The sequence below is a fragment of the Prionailurus bengalensis genome, chromosome C1, assembly GCF_016509475.1.
Source record: "Prionailurus bengalensis isolate Pbe53 chromosome C1, Fcat_Pben_1.1_paternal_pri, whole genome shotgun sequence".
NCBI classification, from domain to species: domain Eukaryota; kingdom Metazoa; phylum Chordata; class Mammalia; order Carnivora; family Felidae; genus Prionailurus; species Prionailurus bengalensis.
In genome coordinates this window covers 1,237,848-1,257,199 of record NC_057345.1, presented here as the reverse complement: position 1 = coordinate 1,257,199, position 19,352 = coordinate 1,237,848, and the positions used below count along the sequence as shown (strand labels likewise).

Here is a 19,352-nt window from a genome sequence, read left to right as displayed (position 1 = left end):
GATCCCCGAACCCCCACCCTCCCCGCTGCCTGCCTGGCGCCCTGGGGTCAGACAGGTGGGCCGGGGGTGCAGCGGGAGCCCCATGACCCCCAGAGGGAGACCCGAGGGGCAGGAGGTCATAGGTTTGCTTTGGAGGAGGGGGGCCTTTTGCACGCCCAGAAGCAGCCCCCACCCTCCTGGCCCCTGTGGCTCTGGGGCGGGGCTCCCGCCGAGGAGGGCCAGGCCTGCCCCCTTACCTAGCGGGCCTAGCTGCCAGGGCGGGGACACGGCTACACTCGCTCCGACCCAGAGGAGGGCCTCTGCCAGGCAGGCCACTGTTCCCCCGGTCCGGCTGGGGGTAGACGGCCTGGGGACAGACATGCTAGGACGATGGCCAGGGGTGGCTCTCGGAGGCCAAAGGACGCCCGCGTCCCCCACCCCGCCTCAGCAGCAGGTCAGGCAATGGCGGGTGGCACAGGGGCTCCACGGGCCCAACTTCTCTCTTCCTCCTCTTCCTCCTCCTGCTTAGAGCCTTGCGAGGCCCCCGCAGGGCTGCTCCCAGGTCCCTCTGGCATTGGCCCAACCGTCACCTGCCGTCCTAGATGGCCCCCAGGTCAGCCTGCCCATCCGCCAGGGCCACGAAGGGATCCCCAAAGAAGCAGCGTCCCAGAGTCTGAGGGCAGGGCAGCCGCAGGGCCTCTGCAAGCCCCGCCCACCCCCTGCCCAATCCCCTGTGCTAATCCAAGCCCGGGTCCAGCCCAGCTGGCCAGAGGATTTAGGCCAAGGGAACTCCCAGCTGGAGACCAGGAGGGCAGCGGGCAGCCCCCACGTCCCGGCTGAGCGACAACAGGCAAGACAGAGAGGCCACCCCAGGACCCAAAGAACACCGCTGTAAGGCCTGGGGTGACGGTCCTCATGGGACCGTCCACTGTCCCCCCACCGCCCTCCCTGCTGCCCCTTCTCTGTCCCAGCCTGAGCCCCAGAATCGCCAGCTCCCAAGCCCACGTCCCTGGTACTTGCCAGGGGCTCTGAGGGGCTCCTGTGGTCCCCGGGGTGGGGGTGAGGGGTGACGGGAGCAGCAGAACCCCACCCTCAGTGTCCAGCCCTCCGTGGACCGCAACCAGGAGCCGAGCTGGGCGGGCTGCCTGCCCAGGCCTGTCTGGCCCGGGGAGGGCCTGGGACATGGGGGGCCCCTTTCTGCTTCGACTCCTAGCCCTGGAGGGACAGTTGCCGGTCCCCAAGCCTGGGTCCCGTGCTCCCAGACGCCTCATCCTGCTCCGGGCCCCCGGCTGTGCCGCCTCAGCTCCCAAGGACCAGCCCCTGGGGCAGAGAGCTCCGGGAGGTGGCCCACTGCCCTGGGCGCATTCGTCGCCGAGCTCTGCCCCCAGAGGCTGCCCTCCCTTGGTGGGCCCGGCCTGGTGGGGGAGAGCCGGGCCCAGGGAGGATCTGCTTGCACATCTGCTGACCGGACACGCCCACTCACGGCCACACCAGCGAAGGCCCAGACGAGGACAGCCCTTTGGGGCGGGCAGCTCTGGACACGAGGAGGAGAGCTGGGCAAAGACAGACAGACGGTGGCACGCCCCCCTCTCCCAGGGTGCGAGGCCCGAGGGGCAGAACCCCACCTCACGGTCACACCGACCAGCGGCCGCGAGGACTGGTCCCGAGGACCTCGGAGCCCGTCTGCCGCTGAGCCCCCAAGCCCCTGGTCCCCCGCGTGCCCCCTACCCAGGCATCACTGGGCTGTCACCCTTCTGTCCCCAGCACAGAGGCGAGTGGCTGGGGCCTGGGCCACAGAGCTGGGCACAGCCCGGTCCGAGGTCGGAGCGGGGGGGCGGGGGAGGCGGCAGGCCATGAGGAGCTAGTGATGGGCGTCCCAGGCTGACCACAGGGAACAGGGCCCCACCTGACCAGAGCCAACGCAGTCGACTCAAAGCCAAATGCCAGAACCCAGTTAGGAGCCTTTGCCAGAGGGGCTCCGAGTCAGTCCCTTCAGGAGGCGGTGCTATGTGGAATCAGGTTAGGAAGCCACCAGCCTCTAGAAAGAGAAAGGGTCCTGGGTCTCCTCCAGGAGACGCGGCTACGGAGCCCTGACAGCATCTGTGTGTTCGGGGGGCAGCTGGAGCGGGGCAGAGGGACCAGAGCAGGAGGCCGGGAGGCGGGTCCGAGGCTGGCTCCCCAGGCCACACCTGCCGGTCCTGTGTCACGGCCCCATTCCATCGGCGGGCCCTCCCTGACGCTGGGGCATCCCCTCCTGCCTCAAAGCCTGCGGCTCTTCAAACCCAGGTTACACCTGGTCACACCTGTGCCTCTTTCCTCCCCCACGCCTGGCCCCTTTCTGGGGTCTTCTCACCTCCCCCCGGACAAAAGCTCCCTGAGCCAGCCACACCCTGCCATCCTCGGGTCAGGCCCCGGGACTCTCAGCCCAAATCAATGGTCTCCTGCCATCAGCCAGGGGGGCTCTGGTGCCCTAATCTCCCTGGGCAGGGGGCCCAGGAGGGGGCCCACACTGAGTGGCCCTGCACCCCTGAGTCCTCCTCAGCCAGCCCAGGGTGGTCCTCACTGACCCGGCGGAGGACGGTCCAATCAGTCCAGCCTGATGCAGGGCTCTGCCACCAAAGCCCCTCTGTTGCCCGCAAGACCCTGGTGACCCCCACCTGAGCTCTGACACTCTGACCAGGGTCTGAGGACACCATGAGGGGGGTGCTCCTGACTCTGGGGACACCATGTTGCCCCCACAGTGCCGCTGAGCATGCTGGGTACCTGCGAAGGCCATGCCCCAGGCGATTGCCAAGCTGGGCTTGAACCCAGGACAGGCCCCGAACCCCAATGGCTCAGCCCCCCAAAGCGGGGGCAAGGTTCCTCCCTTCCCACCCTCCGCAACAGGGGCTGAGCCCCAGGCCTCTAAGGGAGGGGCAGCAGAGCCCAGAAGAACCAAGCACAGAGCAGGGGCACCTACCATTGACCAGGTCCCCAAACGCGTGAGCCGGGCCCCCGTGTCCACAGGTGGTCACCGGAGCCAGCCCCCCCCCCTTCAGGGTCACAGAAGGGAACAGGTCCCAGGACCGGAGAAAACCCCCACCCCAGGTGCTGCGTGGGAGCAGACCCAGGCCAACACCGGGAGGGATAGGAGCCCAGCCCACCCCACCCATGGGCTCACTCCCTCTGCACCCAGGACACTCGCCACCACCCCGCCTGGCCTGCGAGCACCAGCCGCCCAGAGCGTCCGGGGGAGACTGACATCCCAGCACCCTGACCCCAGCCAGAGTCCACTCCCTGGTCGGTCCCCACCTCCAGCCCCAACAGTCCCATAGATGTGGCCGCCAGAGCAGCCACGTGTCACCAGCCCTGCGGGGGCTCAGTCTCCACACTTGGCCTCCAGAGCCTGGAACCAGTCTACACTTGACCCACCCGGGTCAGCCAGGAGCCTCGCCAGGAAGGGGCAGGAGGGCTCCAGGGGGCACAATGGGTCCCCCCAGCCCCTTCCTCCTCACGCCTGCCCCACACACCTCTCCTGGCCCTCAGTCCTGTGACCTGAGTTGCTCCTCTGAGCATCCTCCCGCCTGCCCTGTGGCTTCCGGACGAGACCGCACACATTCATCTGCACACTGCCTGATCCCCCAGGGCACCGCCGGGCAGGGACCACCCTGTCCTGTCCTGCTCTGTCCCTGTGCCATTCGGGACTGGCCCACAGCAGAAGCACAGGCTGGGCCCCTGGTGCCAAGGCCGCCAAGCCAGCCCCACGAGATGACACGAGTCAGCGCCCGGCATGGCCGTCACTGGTCATCTGGTGGCCGTCCAGCCTCCAGGGCTTGGCCACCGCCAGCCAGTGCCGGCACCTCCGGCTGCCGTCCCCGAGGAGGCTGGCGCCTGGACGCGCTCAGCACAGATGAACGGGTGGCATCCCCCCCAGGTGGGGCGAGGGCACAGAGAGGGCTCCCCCCACACTGACACCCCAGAGGAAAGGTCCCCATGACCTTCCTCAGCTCGGCCCTGCACCGTGGCTGAACCGCTGACTCGGACGGCCTGCCTGTCTCCATGCCTCAGTTTCCCTGTCTGTCAGAGGATGCCCCACAGGCTCTCCCTCCTCGATTCCTCCAGTGGCCATGGGACACGGTGGCAGCTTCCCCAAGGGGGAAACGTCTTTGCCATCAGAAGCTGGCCAGCAGTGGCTTTTTCTTTTTTACACCGGAGGCTGAGCCCGCCCTCACACGGGAGGGGGCAAGAGGCCAGGGGCGATCAGCACCCCCGCCTCTTCCCTGGGAGGGCTGGAAAGCACAACAAAGCCCACAAACGATGCCCAGAGGTTCCCCTGTGCGAGCACGCGCACTCACCGGCACTCTTGAGGTGTCACGGGCCCCCCGTCCACGATGGGTGTGCGCACGGGTCAGGCCCTCCCTTGCCCCTTCACTGAGCAAATGAGCGGAGGGGTCGGGGTGTGGGGCGCGTTCCTCCCCTCTCCCTGAGGGCACTGGCCCTGGGTCCCAGGCTGGGCAGCACCCCCCCCCCCCCGCCAGCCCCTCTCCCCTCCGACATTCCTCTGCCTTTTCGAAGAATCTTCAAGGGAGCCCTTCCGTGTCCACTTGACTCAGAACAGACAGCAACGGCTGGACACACGGAGCCCGAGGCTCCCGACTGGCGTGGACGCTGGCCTGTCCCTGCCACAGCCCTCACGGGTCCTCAGCCCCCGCCTGTCGCCCCCAGCCGCATCTCTGCTCTCCACCGGGGCCGGTTCCGCACACAGCGGGCACTCAGGCTGTGCTTGGGTGGAGAAGAAGAGGAAGAGGTCAGCAGGCCCCAGCTGCTGCACCGGGCTCCCGCGCGCACCCACGGGGGATCGGCCCGGCCCCTGGCCAGCGCCTCACAGGAGGGAGGGACAGGCCCACACACATATGGCGGAGATTATTTAAACGTCTGAGAAGCAGCTCGCGCCCCCCTCCCCCTGCCCGTCTGGGCGCCTCCTCCCAACTATTTTTATTTTATCAGGGAGTGCGAGTCGGCTCCCTCAAGCCCCCCCTCCCCGCCCCAGGCAGGACTCCAGGGGGCACAGGAGCCAGGACTGGCCCGAGGGTCTGCACGAGGGCAGCAGACCCTGGCGGGGGGGGGGGGGTTGGCCAGGCCAGCGAGGCCCGGGGCTGGCCCCAGACAAGACTGGGGGAGGGCCGGGGGACAGGGGAGCAGCCGGGGATGGGGCTTCGTGCTGGACACTCCACCTGCCAGGATGTGCCTTTCTCCTCCCGCAGCATCCTCGCCGTGGGGCCAGAGGCTCAGCCTTCTAGCAAGAGCCAGGAGAGAGTTTTGTGGGCAGGGGGGCCTAGCCCCGCGGCATCACCTGGCTCAAAAGCAAGGGGGCCCGAGGGCATCGTGGGGGTGGACCAGCCAGACTTTGCTCTGCCCCTCTGGGCTGCTTCAGGCCACCCCACCCTTTCCCGAGTGCCATGGGGTGGAGACGGGCTCTGGCAGCCAGCGATGTCCCGCCCCCCCCGCCGACTGACCAGCCCCGGGCCCGGGCCCGCACCTGCCACCCACGGAGGCCCTGGGTGCCTGCGCTTCTGGGCAGGGGACGGCAGCAGCCTGGCCCATTCCTAGCCGGTGACACAGGATCCTGCCAGGACCAGCCCTGAGGGAAGGCCAGCGGGAACTTTCTGTCTGTCACCCGGTAGGGTGTGAGGGGCCAGGACTCCACAGCTGTCCAGGCTCCTGAAGCAGTGGGTATCCGGTGCCCAGTGCCCTCCCGCTGCAGAAACCCCTTCCCATGCAATGGGTCACCACACTGTCACCGAGGCTGCTGGGTACCACGGGGACATGGGTCTTCAACACAGGGTGGGGTCCCAATATCCTGCTTTCCTCTGCCTGCCCAGCAGAGCCCAGGGCCTGCTCACACCGGTGAGGGTCTTTCCCGCAGTGGCTCTCCCTTTGCCTCCTCCTGTCTTGGTGGCCCCCAGCTCAGCCACAGCAGTGGCATTAATCACACTGGACAGTCGTGTGGGGAGAGGACTCTATTTATAGCCTGTTCTCACAGGTGCCCTGGTTCATGGGCTCTGGGGGCTCCTGTCCCAGACCCCGGCCCTCATCTCCCAGGCACTGGCTGAGCAGAGGCCGGGAGGGGGCAGGACGGCCATCACACAGCCACATCGGCCTGGCCTCCCTGGAGGCAGGTGCCCAGCTTTGTCGGCTTTGTCTGATGGGCCTACCCCCGGGAGCCCCCGGGAGTGGCTGGAGAAGCAGAGAGAGACTTCCAGCGGCTCTGGGGGTGGGGGCATGTTCCTGAAAAGTCACCAGATGGACTGGGCCTGCCTGCTGGGAGGAGAGGAAACTCCCGCAGGTTGGGGGGGGTTGGGGGTCCTCCCTTCACTGGCAGAACCGGCCGTCCCCACCCCACACCCACCTGGGCCTGCGCAGGAGGCAGGCGGCAGCTGGCGGGGCTGGACGGCTGCCGGCAGAGTGGGCACGGAGCCACGGAGGCAATAGGAAACAGAAGAAGGCTGAGCCCGTGGACTGATCCCTGGGCCCCGCCGCTCCTGCCGGCCAGGGCAGCTTCCTCGAGAGCCCTGGGGCCTCAGGCACCTTGAGGACTCTCCGGAAGCAGCTGGGCTCTCCCAACTTGACTTCCTAAAGTCCCCTCTATCTTGTCCCCGTGTGGCTGGGGATGGGACCTCCCTGAGCGTCACCCTGACTTCCCTCGATTCCGTCCCCCCACATGCCCACCGTGGACCTGGGAGGGGGTGCAGGAGGGGCCGCTCACACCCGGCCCATGGTCAGTGCCACCACAGGGGCCTGAACAACAGGCAGTTTCCAAAGGTCAGCAGCTCAGCTGACCGGGGCCAGGGCCCGATCACTGTGAACCCAGGACCAACACGAGTCACTGGGACTGAGAACAGCTCCCTCCTCTCTTCACCCGATCGTCCGGCACCCGAGGCCCCAGCCTGGAGTCTTCAAGGGCCAGCTGTCCCTGGCTGGCACACCGACCCATTCGGGACGGGCAGCGTCCTCTCCCTCCAGCTCTCAAGAGCCAGACAAAACATCCCGTCCTGGAAAGGGTGTCCGTCACCCTGCCCGAGGGGCCTTTTCCACACAGGAAGTCTGTCCAGCCGGCAGAAGCCCACGTAAGCCGTGCTGGGAGCAAAGTCCCAGAAGAAACAGGCACTTCTGATTACTCCTCCCTCCTCGATGCCTCTGCCCCCGACAGCCTGCAAGGAGCATGGAGCTGGCCTCTGCGCCCCTCGCTCGCACCCTGTCCTGGCTTCTGCGCCCCTTGCTCACGCCCTGCCCGTCCCCCGGCTTTCCAGGAGAAAGGTGCCAGGAGCTTGGAAGCTAAGCCATCAGCTCATTAGCTGTGCAGATGGGGGGCCGGACCCAAGACTCCAGCCCATCTGCTCTGTCCTCAGCTGCACATTTGAGACTGTTCTCTCCCGGGGTGTGGGGGGAGGGGCGCAGCACACTCCTCCCAGCAGACAAGGGCCAGGCCACATGTCTCCCCCTCGAGGCCAGCTGAGACCCTGACCCAGGCAATGGGGGCACGAGGGGCCTCAGGCCCTGCTGCTGCCCTCCTCCTCCCCTCCCAGGACCAGGGCTCTTCCCTTCCTGGCTGCAGAGCCTGGATGTGTCAGGCCTCCCTGGACCCTGGGGGCAGCCGGTCGCCCCCTTGGTTCGCAGGCAGGCATCCCGCACCCTGGAACCCTTGGTTCTGACCAAGGTTGACCAAGGCTGGCTGCTGATTCCATGGATCTCTCTGCAGGCCAGATAGGCAGGGATGTGCTGGGCCAGGCTCTCCCCAAGGACCAGCCACTATGGGACCCCTGCCCCACACTGGCATGGGGGCTGTGGTCATCTGGGGGGGTGTCCCGACGAGCGGCCCAAGCACACAGCCAAGCCAGGAGTGTCTGCACCACCAGCTCTCTACTGCCATGTTGTCCTCCACTCATAAAGGGCATCTCAGCAAGAGAAGGGGGTGGTGAGGGGACAGGCATCCTGGAGCATCACACACACAGGGCGCACTCTGCTCACAGACACTCTACCAAGGCAACTCCACGCCATTGCTGTCTTCCACAAGAGACTCAGAGAGGGTTGGCATCTGCCTGTGGTCACACAGCTCATCAAAGGCACCGCCAGGGTCTCGCCCTCAGACGACCTGGCAGTAATGTCCCCACTCCCCCACCTGCTCTCCGAGGCTCCACAGTCCCTCCCGTGTGTCCACACCAATCAGAGGGAAGAACTAATTAAGTCCAGAACAACCGGGATCCAGACAAATGGCCACAAGGCAAGCTCAACTCTCCTTGGGGGGTCTCAGCCCTTAGTCAGGAAGTTCTGCTGACTCCAGTCCCTCCAGCTACAGCTGTGGTGGCTCTGGGCCCTCTCCCCTCTCTGCTTCTCCCCATTCCTGGACGGGAGCAAATGCTGCCTGAGAAGTGCTACCCCATCTGGTCCCTGCGGGGACGGGCCCTGACACCCTGCACCTAAGCTCCTTGGTGCTGGGCAGCTCCCGGCAGCCTTGGAGGGCGCCTGCCACCCCTGTTGATCTATGCTGTCTGCCCAGGGCAGTGCCCGGGGCCGCAGGTCAGGACTGAGTGACAGATCTGAGCAAGAAATCTCCCACGGAGGGGGGAGGGGGGGGAGCCTGGCGGAACCCTGAGGGCTCAGCAAACCACCGCAGGCGCCTCAGGGAGAAGCAGCTGCTGCCCTGTCCATGGTGCTGACGAGGCTCGGGGCGCCCGCGCTGCCCTGGGTGAAGGGGGCGGGAGGGGGTTGGACCAGGCGAACCCCCGGGTCCCACAGGTCAGGATACCCCAGATCCGACCCCCCCCCGCACTGAGGCTGGTGCCCCACGGGGGCAGACTGGAGGTCAGGTGTCCGTCAGCTCCGCGGGGGCACCTCCTCCCCCCCCCCCCCCCGCCGCCCATGGGGTTGTCTCCACTTTTTGCAGAGATGCTGGCACAGTGGCGGACGATGCGGGGGACAGGGGTGTGCAGGTGCTTATGGGATGGGGTCGTCCCGGAGACCCCTGGGGGAAGGGGTCAAGCCCTGCCCAAGCGGGCTCAGTGGGTCACCAATGGGCAGTTCAGCGTCTGACCCTGGCTCCCTGCAGGGCAGTTACAGCCTCTTCCTTGAGCCCCTACTGCTCCCTCTTACCTTCGTCCAGGCTGAGCCCACCGGGGTCCCCGGGCTCTTCCATGGCCCACGGGTACCACCCCTACCGCTACCGGCGTGGCCCAAGGGGCCTCGGGCGGTGTGCCGGCCCCGCGTGTCCCTGCGCCTGAGCGCGCGCCCATGGCCGATCACCGAGCGCTCAGCCCGCCGCTGCCGGGACCGCCCCTCCCGCCAGAGCCCCGCCCGCCTTAACCCTTCACAGCCCAGCCCCGCAGTGGGCGGGGGAGGAGGCGCGTGCGGGGTGGGGGTGGGGTCTCAGTTGGGCGCGCCTGCTCTTTCAGCACTGGCTCCGAAGGCCACCCTCAGCTGGCTCTGACCTCCCTCCCTCCAGGCCAGCTCCCCCCAGGAATGGAATGCCGTCCGGTTGGCTGCCCCCGCCCCCGGACCACGGGGTCCTTCTGATCATTACAGACGACCTTCCCCCCACCCCGTGGGGCTCCCCCAAATGCCCAGTGCTTCCAGGATGGCTAGGGTGACATTTCACTGGCTGCCTGGTTAGGGGTGTGTGCGCAGCATGACGATGAGGGTCCGGGAGCCCCTGGTGGCAGCCCCTGCCCCTTGGCATCCCAGCCCCTCCTGTGCCCCATCTCTGCCTCTCCCTACATGTCCCTCAGTGAGCATCCTGAGAAGATCCTGGGGTCTAGGGTCCTGCCTGGGCCAAGCAGGGAGCCGTCTGGGGGTGGGGTGTGTGCGGAGCAGCCCCCACCCCTGCTCCAGCACCGCCTGCCTCTTCCTGGGGCGTGTTCTGGTTCAACCTGTGGCATCCAGCATCCAAGAGAAATGACGTTCCCCACATCAGCCACAGAGACCGGCTGCCCCGAGCCGCTGCTCTGCTCATGCCTCAGGTGCTGTTTCCAAAGCCGCCACTTCTGCCCACAGCCCTGAGGGTGGCCTGGGGAGGTCGACGGAGATGTGGGCGAAGGTGCTGAGGCAGCAGGCAGGGAGGCAGGCGGCAGGCCAGAGCAGGAGGACCTGGGGCTCCTCGGGGCTCCCTGAGCTGCCGCCACCCCAGGGTGTGACTGCCTCCTGCCAGGCCGGGCCCCCAGGTGTGGAGGGAGTGAGACACATGAGCCACCACCTGGATCCTGCCCAGGGAAGGCCACAGGGCTGCCGCCTGGCTCCCTTAAAGGGGCAGCCACCTCCTTTGCCGCCCCTGGTGGAGCCCAGCCCCTCAGTCTCTAGGGATCTGCCCTCATGAGCTTGACACCTTGACCTTCCTGTCCACAGTGGTCACTCGTGCACTGGGCAGGGTCAGGATCCCCGGGCCCGTGCGCACTGCGGTGGCACATCCTCCCTCCAGCGCCAGGTGTGACTGAGGTTCTCTGCTGGCCACACCGGGAGGGGGTCCTGCAGCCGAGTGTGGAGGGCTGAGGTGGGGTCTGTGGGGCCAAGAAGAGGGGACCAGGCCGAGCAAGGCACCAGCGCAAATGTGCACAGACGACCTGCGGCCAGGAGCAAAAGCGGGGAGGGGCCGCTCCGGCATCACCACACCTGCGCTTTGCAAGTCCCCTCACACAGTCCCCACTGGGAAAGTGCCAGCAACCCCAAAGTCTCAGAAGAGGGGAAACTGAGGCAGGGAGAGGCGACAGGCAAAACCCAAGGAGGAAGGGAGAGTGGGTGGTGGAGAGGGGCGGGCAGACACAGGCTCCCGGCGAGGGGCCGGCTCCCTGGAGTGGGCAAAATGAGGTTGTGGTTCAAGTTCAGGTTCTGATGAATAATCCAACGGCAGGGCCGGCCCCACCCCCTCACAGCCTGGAGCTGATTTCCCCCAAGGGGCGGGGCGGGTGGGTGATTACCGGCGGTGATTAAAAGCCGCCTGCCGCACATGTTAATTTGCTTAAGATTCTGATCTCCTAAATCTCCTTTCTGGGCATTTAAGCAAAATTCTGTCTTTGAGAGCATTTGGCCTGGCTGGCAGTGGGTGGGGATGCACGTCTGGAAGAAGGGCCTGCCAGGCCCCCAGGAGTCTAATTTTCTTCTTGTTTGAAGAGGAGACCGGAATAAACAAATACTGACAGGGGGGCGGTGGGGGGAGGACAGTGAGCCTGGGGCCCCAGCCTGACCCCTTGGCTCTTGGGGAGAGGGGAGAGCTCATGCTCTGGAGCCCCAATCCTGCTCCCCGCCCCCAGGCCCACTGCCCTGAGCCGCCCCTGCCCACCCCCGCCCCCCTCCCTGCCTCCCTGCTACCTGCCCACGTAGCATGGACACCCACATCAGCCCAGACCCACTTCCTGTCTGGAGCCGAGGGGTCGTACAGAGGGAGCTGGGGTTGCAAGGGCAGGGCCTCCTCACCCCTGGAGACAGAGCCTGGGCCCGGATGCCAGGATGCCAGCTCAGGGGGTCTGCGTGTCAGGCCCAGAACTGCCATCCGCCCACCCCCACTCCCTGGAACTTCCAGATCTAAACCACCAGGCAAGGGCCAGTCTGAGGCTCAATCTGGCCATGAGCTCCAGCTGGGTCCATCCCTTGGCTCTCAAGCGTGGCCAGGAGGAGGCCACTCCAGGCCTTAACACATGGGGGGCAGCCTGGACCTTGGGCCCAGAGTCCCTGGGTTCCCAGCCAGTCCTGTCGGTAGTCAGAGCTCGTCCCCCTCCGTGCCTCAGTTTCCTCATCTGCACACATGTTCTCAGGACTGGGGTCTACACAGGCAGGCAGCCACTCACAATCTGATCCTGATAGCCACAGACACACTGGGGTCTGCCGAGCCCCCTCCCCCCCATCACGGTGCTGAGCTTCCCCACCCAAAGCTGACCCTGAGGGTCCACACGTGTTCCGTGAGCTTGCCTCGTGCACTATGCACCCTGACCCTTCAGCGTGTTCATCTAGCTGTGCCCCACCTGGCGGGGGCAGAAGGCAGGCCCACCGTCCACCAGCCAGCACTGCCCGTGCTCTCACGCTGGGAGTCCTATGGTTCCCTGGGACAGCTGTGACACGGTCTAGTCCCTGGTCATCTCGCAGGGGAGGCTCCCACACCTCTGACCCTCCAAAAGCACTGTTTGGGTCGCCCCTGTCGTGGGGCAGCGTGCACTGACCAGGGCTCCTCCTGGCGTGCGGGGACCCCCAGAGGCCTGCGCGTGCACGTGCGTGTGCCCAGGGGCTGGTGGGAACGCACAGCCTGTGTCGGGATGAACAAAATGATACTTGGAAAGGAAAACAGCCCCGAAGAGAGACGGTGGAGCCCCAGAGACACAGGGGGTGGCTGGGGCACGGGCAGAGCAGAGGCAGGAAGGAGGAGTCATTCCCAGCGTGGGGTGCCTGCAGCCACAGGACCCCGAGCCCCAGAGGCCCCCTCCAGCCAGGGGAACAGTCGGGGCAGCCGCCTGGGGACAGCAAAACCCAGCACACGCGAGCCCAGCACTGTGTGCCCTAGGCTGACCTGAGAGCGTCCCAGGAAGCACCGTGCCCAGGGAGGGGCTGGGAAGACCATTGGAGATGGGAGGAGGCATACACAGGGCAGTGCCCTGCTGGCCGTGGGGGACCCTGGTTCCAGTCCTGCTCCGTCCCGCCCGTGTGCCCAGGGGAACCCACACCCCCTCGGGCCTGCATTTCCCAGTCTGTGACCAAGGGAGAGCAAGCAGTTCTGAGGGGCCTGGACAGCCATGGAGGAAGGTCTGGAGAGCAGTAAGGGGCAGGGGGCACAAGGTGGGGGCACACCCGGGGCCAGGCCTTCTTGTACCAAAGATCCCACTGCAATGTCCCCTTTGGTGGCCACTGTGTGACACGGGGCCTAAGGACACTGCCTCGCTATTCTCAGGGTCACGGGCCCTGACCAGTGCCTGGGTGGCAGCCTCCGGGAACAAGAGGCTACGTGCCATCGTCTCCCCACGAGTGCAGTAGAGCAGATGTGCAGCTGCAGAAAACCTCCACGGGGCACCTTGGATTTCGTATTCGGACTTGTGTCCTACATAAATCTCCAAGGAAACGCTTCCCCGATGGCCTGCTGCAGTAAACCAGCCCAACTACAGGCGGGCTCGGCCTCGAGTCTCCCAGCACCGGGGATCCAGGGACACGGGGGGCCTCGGCGTGTCCCCTCTGCTCCTCAGAGTGCCTGAGTCAGAAGGACCCCCGGAGGCCACCGCGTCCAACCTCTTTGCTTTTAAGACTGGGAAACTGAGGCAGACGGTTCATAGCCAAGCGGAGGCAGACCCAAGACCAGGACTCAGACCCCGACCCCAGGAGTGAGTTCCAGAGGGGACCTCCGGGGAGATGGCTGGAAAAAGTGCACCCAAGCAGACCGCAGACGCAGATCAACCCCAAGCACAGAGGCCCTGGGTGGCAGGGGCTGCTGCTAAAACCTAGCATTCCCACTGCCCCCAGGACCCCCGTGCCCACCCCAAACAGGGCACGAATCTGCCTCACGGTCCCCCAAGCCCGGCTGAGCCAGCAAATAGCTCCGAAAGAAACAGCACTGAACTCCCAGGCAGAAGAACAGAGCACGAAAATACAGCACAACAGGAAGGCCGGATGGATTTGGGGTCCGTGGAGACGGGGCAGTCGGGAGGGCAGAGTCCCTCTGGCCAGGGTGGTCAGGATCAACACAGCAGCCCCCAGGTTGCTGGAGCAGAAGGGGAGATGGGCTCCAGTCCTCGGGCGAAGCAGAATGTGGCCAGGGCCCTGGGGCTGCAGACAGACCCGTGGGAGGAGGCAGGGAGAATGGGGTGATCTGCCAATGAAGGGATGGGCTGGCAGGAAATGGAGGCCACAGACAGCCGGAAGGACGGGGGCTTCTGGAAGGCTCTGCCTGAAGAGCCACAGCCACGCCCACATGTCCAGGCCCCCAGGGGCACACGCGGCATTCGCCCCCGTCATCGTGACACCCTCAGCCACAACACCTTTCCACTCGAAGCCCTCCTCGCCCCCACAGGACTGAAGCACCCTCAGCCCTCCCCTGCTCCGCCAAGGTCATCAGGTCAGGGCCCTGCCCTGGGCCGTTGTGGTCCCACCGGACGGCCCTGCCTCTCTGCACCAGCCTGACCTAGATTCTGTGCCTGCAAGCAGCAGCCAGGCAGAGTCACAGCCGGCCTGGCACGAAGACAAGACGGCCGGATTCCAGGGCCAACAGCCACACAGCCCCACGGCCACAGGCCCAGCCCACCCAGAGTCACCCCCAAGTCCCTGGCGAGGTCTGTCAGGAGCTGCCCACCGCCCGCCCCACCCCCTCCCACAGCCGTGGCCCGCAGCAGGCCGGGCCAGCCGCCAGGGCCTGGAAACGTCCCATCAGCCTCACCGGCCCCTGAGCTGTGCCACCCTGGACCCAGGGATGGGAAGCCACTTGGCCACTTGCATCGATTAAAAACACAAAACTCCTCGAAATTAGAAGCATGTTCGTGCAGATGCAAATACATGCAAATCAGCCCGTCTCTGGCTATCAGGCCTGCATGCAGAGGGCACGTTTCTGGGTCAGAGGGAGCCACAGCCTGGAGCCCCCACCCCAGGGCCAGGTTAGGCTGCCCGTGCGCGCCCCACCACCCTTCCCTGCCCTTCTCCCTCCTCCGCGTCTGCACCCCCAGCCGTCAGTCCAGGTCTATTAAGCACCTGCGGTGCGTCAAGGAAGTAGGGAGCAAACCAGAGCACCTCCACCCTCAGAGAAAGGCAGAGCAGCAGGAATGCGCCCCGCTCCTTGGGGCAGCCCTGGGTGGGGGCGTGCAGAGGAGCCCCCCCGAGTGCCGTACCCTTCACAAAGCCCAGAGAAGACCGGGCCACCTCACTGCAGAGCAGGAGTTGAGGGGGCCGGGGGCACGAAGAGAGGGCAGGGGCCAGAGCGTGCCGGCTGGGGTGCACTTACACTTGCCGTGAGCACAAGGCTGTTGGCCCCGGACCCGGCTCAGGCCACAGAGGAGCGGGAGCGGCAGCCCCCTCGCCGGCCACCAGCACCCACCCGTCTCGCTGAGCCCAGGATGGACAGCGCCGGCACAGGGCACGCTCCTGAAGCCATCCTCTGAACGCTGCCCCCCACAACCCCTCCGCACCGGGTCCTTCCACAACGCGCCCTGCTGTGTATGAATTGCAGCCGGACTGACTCCGTCACCACGTTCAGGTGCCCGTTCGAGGAGGGTTCGTTGGCAGAATGGAAACCCTTTAAAAATTCTGGGTGGTAGCACATGCTTCTCCAACAGCAAAAGTGGATAAACACCTCGGAGAGGGCTGGGGTTGGTGCAGAACTTGTCATGATGTCTCCCCCGGGGGGAAAGCGGGGAGGCCCTGGGAGGCTGCAGCTCACGGGGCCCCCGGCACGTGGAGAGAGCCACGCTAACTGCCTGGCACCTGCAGGTTCTAGGAGCCCCACCCCCAAATGGGGACCAGGGCTTGGGGCCTGGGAGGGGGCTTCTGGGCTGACTGCTCACAGAGAGGGCTGGGTGGCTCCACGGGAACCTGGGACACCCTGGGTGTCATGTGATCTCACCAAATAAGCTGAGTGCCGCGCGCACCCATCGAGAGAGGCAGCCCCCGTGCAGGAAGACGGCCAGCCCACGTTACCACACACGCTGCGACAGCCCCAGATCAGGCCACCCTTTGCACCAGAGGAGCAACGGTTGTGTAATGGTTGTGTAAGCGCACATTAAAAGCCAGTGAGACTTGGAACACAAGAGGCTGCCCAGGGAGTCAAACTTGGCCTCAACACCATCTGCATGGTGACAGGTCTATGTGGAGGGTGTACCCACGTGGGAAGTGGGTCTGGGCTGGGGGCCTCCCTGGGGGCAGGGCCGTGCCACCCACTGCTAACCCCAGTGTCGAGAGTCAGCCGTGCCCGGCACACAACCTCTTGCTAGGTATTTGTCGAGTAGCCGCCCCAAATACAGTAGGAGGGCCAGGCTGCTGGCCTGCCAAGAGCAGCCATAGTGTGCTACCTGGCGAGAGTACAAGGTCTGCCCGAGAGGCCTCAGCCAGCTTCCCACTCAGAGTGACTGTCCCTCCAGCCCCCAAGGCATTGGGGTCAGAGCCAGGATCTAGTCCCACCTCTGCACCTTCTAAGACGGGCAATGCCTTGGTCAAATAGCAGGTAGAGGGCGAACTCCCAGGGAGGCTGACACAGCCCAGGCAAGAGGTGTGAGCACACAGCTCAAGACGCTGGGGGTGTGAACACACAGCTCAGGGAGGGGAGGCTGGGGAGGCTGGGGTGTGAACACACAGCTCGGGGAGGGGAGGCTGGGGAGGCTGGGGTGTGAACACACAGCTCGGGGAGGGGAGGCTGGGGAGGCTGGGGTGTGAACACACAGCTCGGGGAGGGGAGGCTGGGGAGGCTGGGGTGTGAACACACAGCTCGGGGAGGGGAGGCTGGGGAGGCTGGGGTGTGAACACACAGCTCGGGGAGGGGAGGCTGGGGAGGCTGGGGTGTGAACACACAGCTCGGGGAGGGGAGGCTGGGGAGGCTGGGGTGTGAACACACAGCTCGGGGAGGGGAGGCTAGGAGTGTGAACACACAGCTAGGGAAACTTAAAGTGAGAACACACAGCTCAGGGAGAGGAGGCTGGGGGTGTGAACACACTGCTTGGGAGGGGAGGCTGGGAGTATGAACACACAGCTCGGGGAGGGAAGGCTGGGGAAGCTGGGGTGTGAACACACAGCTTGGGGAGGGGAGGCTGAGGAGGCTGGGGTGTGAACACACAGCTTGGGGAGAGAAGGCTGGGGAGGCTGGGGTGTGAACACACAGCTCGGGGAGGGGAGGCCGGGAGTGTGAACACACAACTAGAGAAACTTAAAGTGAGAACACACAGCTTGGGGCCAGAGTGTGAACCGGTAACTCAAGACCAGGATACCTGGGAGACGCATTTTCCTTCCAGCCCGGAGAGAGGCCCCGAGATCCTACTGACCCAGGTGTTTGCCCACCAGACAGCTAAGGGTCTTCACGGCCTGGTGGGAGGTACAAGGGAGGCCCCTCCGGGGGCCCCGATCAAGCACACAGGACGGCGGGCTCGGAACCACAGCAGCTCCCCAGGCAGCGGGCACTGCCCACGAGGGGTCGGTCCTGGGCATCTTGTCTCCATAAGCCCTCTGCTCAGCTGCCCTGAGGCCCTCAGCCCTACCCAGTCATCAGTCCTTTGCTTTCAGGGCCCTCAAAGACCCCGGGCACCCTGGGGTGACAACAGGTCACACGCCCTGCCACACGGTGACTGTACCCCCAACACACACCCCCACAGCCTGGGACGAGGCAAGCCAGAGGCGGACACAGTGCAGGGATCCCGGGGCACCGTGTTCCTGGCCTGCCTGCCCTGCTCCTCACCCTCTGCCCCCCAGTCTCCTGCCTACGGACTGCGTGGGCCCCCGCAGCCAAGTGCTACGCACACAAATGTTTATTTTTTTCTCTAGAGCAGAAAAAAGAAAAGACAAGAAAGAAGGATGGCTTATCCGGAGGGTGAGTCACTGGGGACGTTCAAGCAAACTGCAGACGGCTCAGCCCCAGCACCCCCTGGGCAGGGCCGGAACTGCCCCCACTCCTCCTGAAGCGCAGGGGGTGCCCGCTGGCCTCCGGGATGGCAGCCTCCTGCGGCCAGCGCTCCAAGGACAGCCACTTCCTCGGGGGGTCCTGGCTGACCACCTTGTCCTTCTAGGCCCTTCAGGAGCGGGCAGCTGTCCAACAGCCTTGGCCCCCATCACACCCCTGGGAGAAGGGGCTACCCCTATCGGCAAATCCGGCTTGTCTGGGTGTCTGAGCCACCTCGTTCATCTCGTGGTGACCAACCAAGAGAGCCAGCGGCACAGACAGTAGCCACTGTCAGCCGGCAACCAGGACAGAGGGTGACCCTGTCTCACAGTCCATGAGGCTGCTGAGGGGCACAGTCCCCGAGACCTCTGGTCCCTCGCAGCACCCCCTCCATGACCAGGCTACCGCCCAACCCCAGAGAAGGCAGGGGCAGGTGGGAGTCCTGAATGCCACTCAAGGCCAGATCTCATGCCTCCCCCAACCAGGACGGAGCCTCCAGCTGGTCAGTACGGGCCGGCTCCTCAAGAGCAGCAATGACACCCTGGGAGCCCCCAGTGCCCCCCTGGATAAGGGCTGGCCCTTATCCCATCAAGGCACGATGGAAAAGCCACTCTGGCCAGACATGGGCACCCGAGGGCTAGAGAGGGCCAGACCCAGGGGTCTAGAGACAGCTCCCCACTCCTGAGGAAAGGGGCCAGCGTCCCAAGCCGGACAAGGAGGACCTGAACCAAAGGCTGAGAGAAGGTGCCGTCCACCCTGGCTGTGTCCCTGTTGTGGGAGCAAATCTGGCCCGGGGGTTTCAAGAAAACAGAACTGCTCCGGCGACCTCGTGTGTCTCCAGGAACAGCGCCCAGTGGTGACGGCTGAGTCACCGCCCGGGTCTTTTTAAGGCATAGCTAAGCACAAGGGGGCAATTTAGGTCTTTTTGAGAAGACAGGACGGCGTGTGGTGGAGAACGCCAGGTCAGAGCCGAGCGAGGAGCTGCGTGCCCACCAGCGTGATGCCCTCCGGGCCCTGAACGGTGGGGGGCCCCAAGCTGCGGCAGGAGGGACTCGGGTCGGACCGGAGTGAGGTGCCCCCCGTAAGCGGGACGTGCATGGGCCTCCGCTCGCTGGCTTGGGGGTAGGCCTGCCTTGCTGTATGGCTGGGCCGTCACGTCCGTGAGGGGTTGTGGCCCTTTGAGGGACTTCCCAGGAGGGAGGACCTACAGTCCCTGCCCCATCCCGACCTCCTGTCCCGGGAAGCAGCCAGAGGAGGGGCGAGTAGATAAAGGCTGTGTGCTGGGGTCAGGGAGATTGGCTGTCCTGAGCTCTGGTTCTAGAAGCTTGAAGACCCCAACTGCGTCCAGGAGCCCTGGGGGTGTGGGCAGGGAGGCTCTGGGTCTCTGTCATTTCCCACCCACCCGCCTGTGTGTCTGCTGTCCTGAGAACACCCCCTGGAGCCCCTCTTTGCTGCCCCTCCTCGCTGCTCCTGGGTCGAGCAGCTGAAGCCAGCAGGCCTCTGCAGAGCACGGCCACTGGACCGAGGGGAGGGGACAAGCAGCGTGTGGCAGCCCCCGGGAGGTGCCCGTCCTGCCTCGGGGCGGCCGGGCCTTCCGCCGTCACAGCCCCCACGTCGCCCTGGGCCCCGCATCCCGAACCACATCCCGGACCCCCCACCTCCGCCCGATGATCCCCGTGCGGTGGCACCGGTTTCTTACAGACGCAGAACATAATAATCCCCAACGATGCCAAGCCCAAAATAACCCCACAATGCGCCGCGTGCCGAGCTCCCACAGGAGAACGTAACTGAGTCAAGCACAGCT

The 19,352-nt window shown here is 65.6% G+C and overlaps 1 protein-coding gene across 3 annotated transcripts in view; it reads right to left on the bottom strand.

Moving 5' to 3' along the window:
- PLCH2 (phospholipase C eta 2) overlaps positions 1-19,352 on the bottom strand; it is a 69,698-nt gene that overhangs the window by 29,344 nt on the left and 21,002 nt on the right. Inside the window, exon 1 of one of the 3 annotated variants that reach the window (XM_043573585.1) lies at positions 9,109-9,259. The exons of 1 other annotated variant lie outside the window; for it this stretch is intronic. In XM_043573585.1, coding sequence (XP_043429520.1) covers positions 9,109-9,151 — 43 coding nt within the window. In that variant the 5' untranslated portion in view covers positions 9,152-9,259. Of the gene's footprint in view, positions 1-236; positions 686-9,108; positions 9,260-19,352 lie in introns of those variants that run through there. One more of the 3 variants, XM_043573583.1, reaches the window with a different exon arrangement.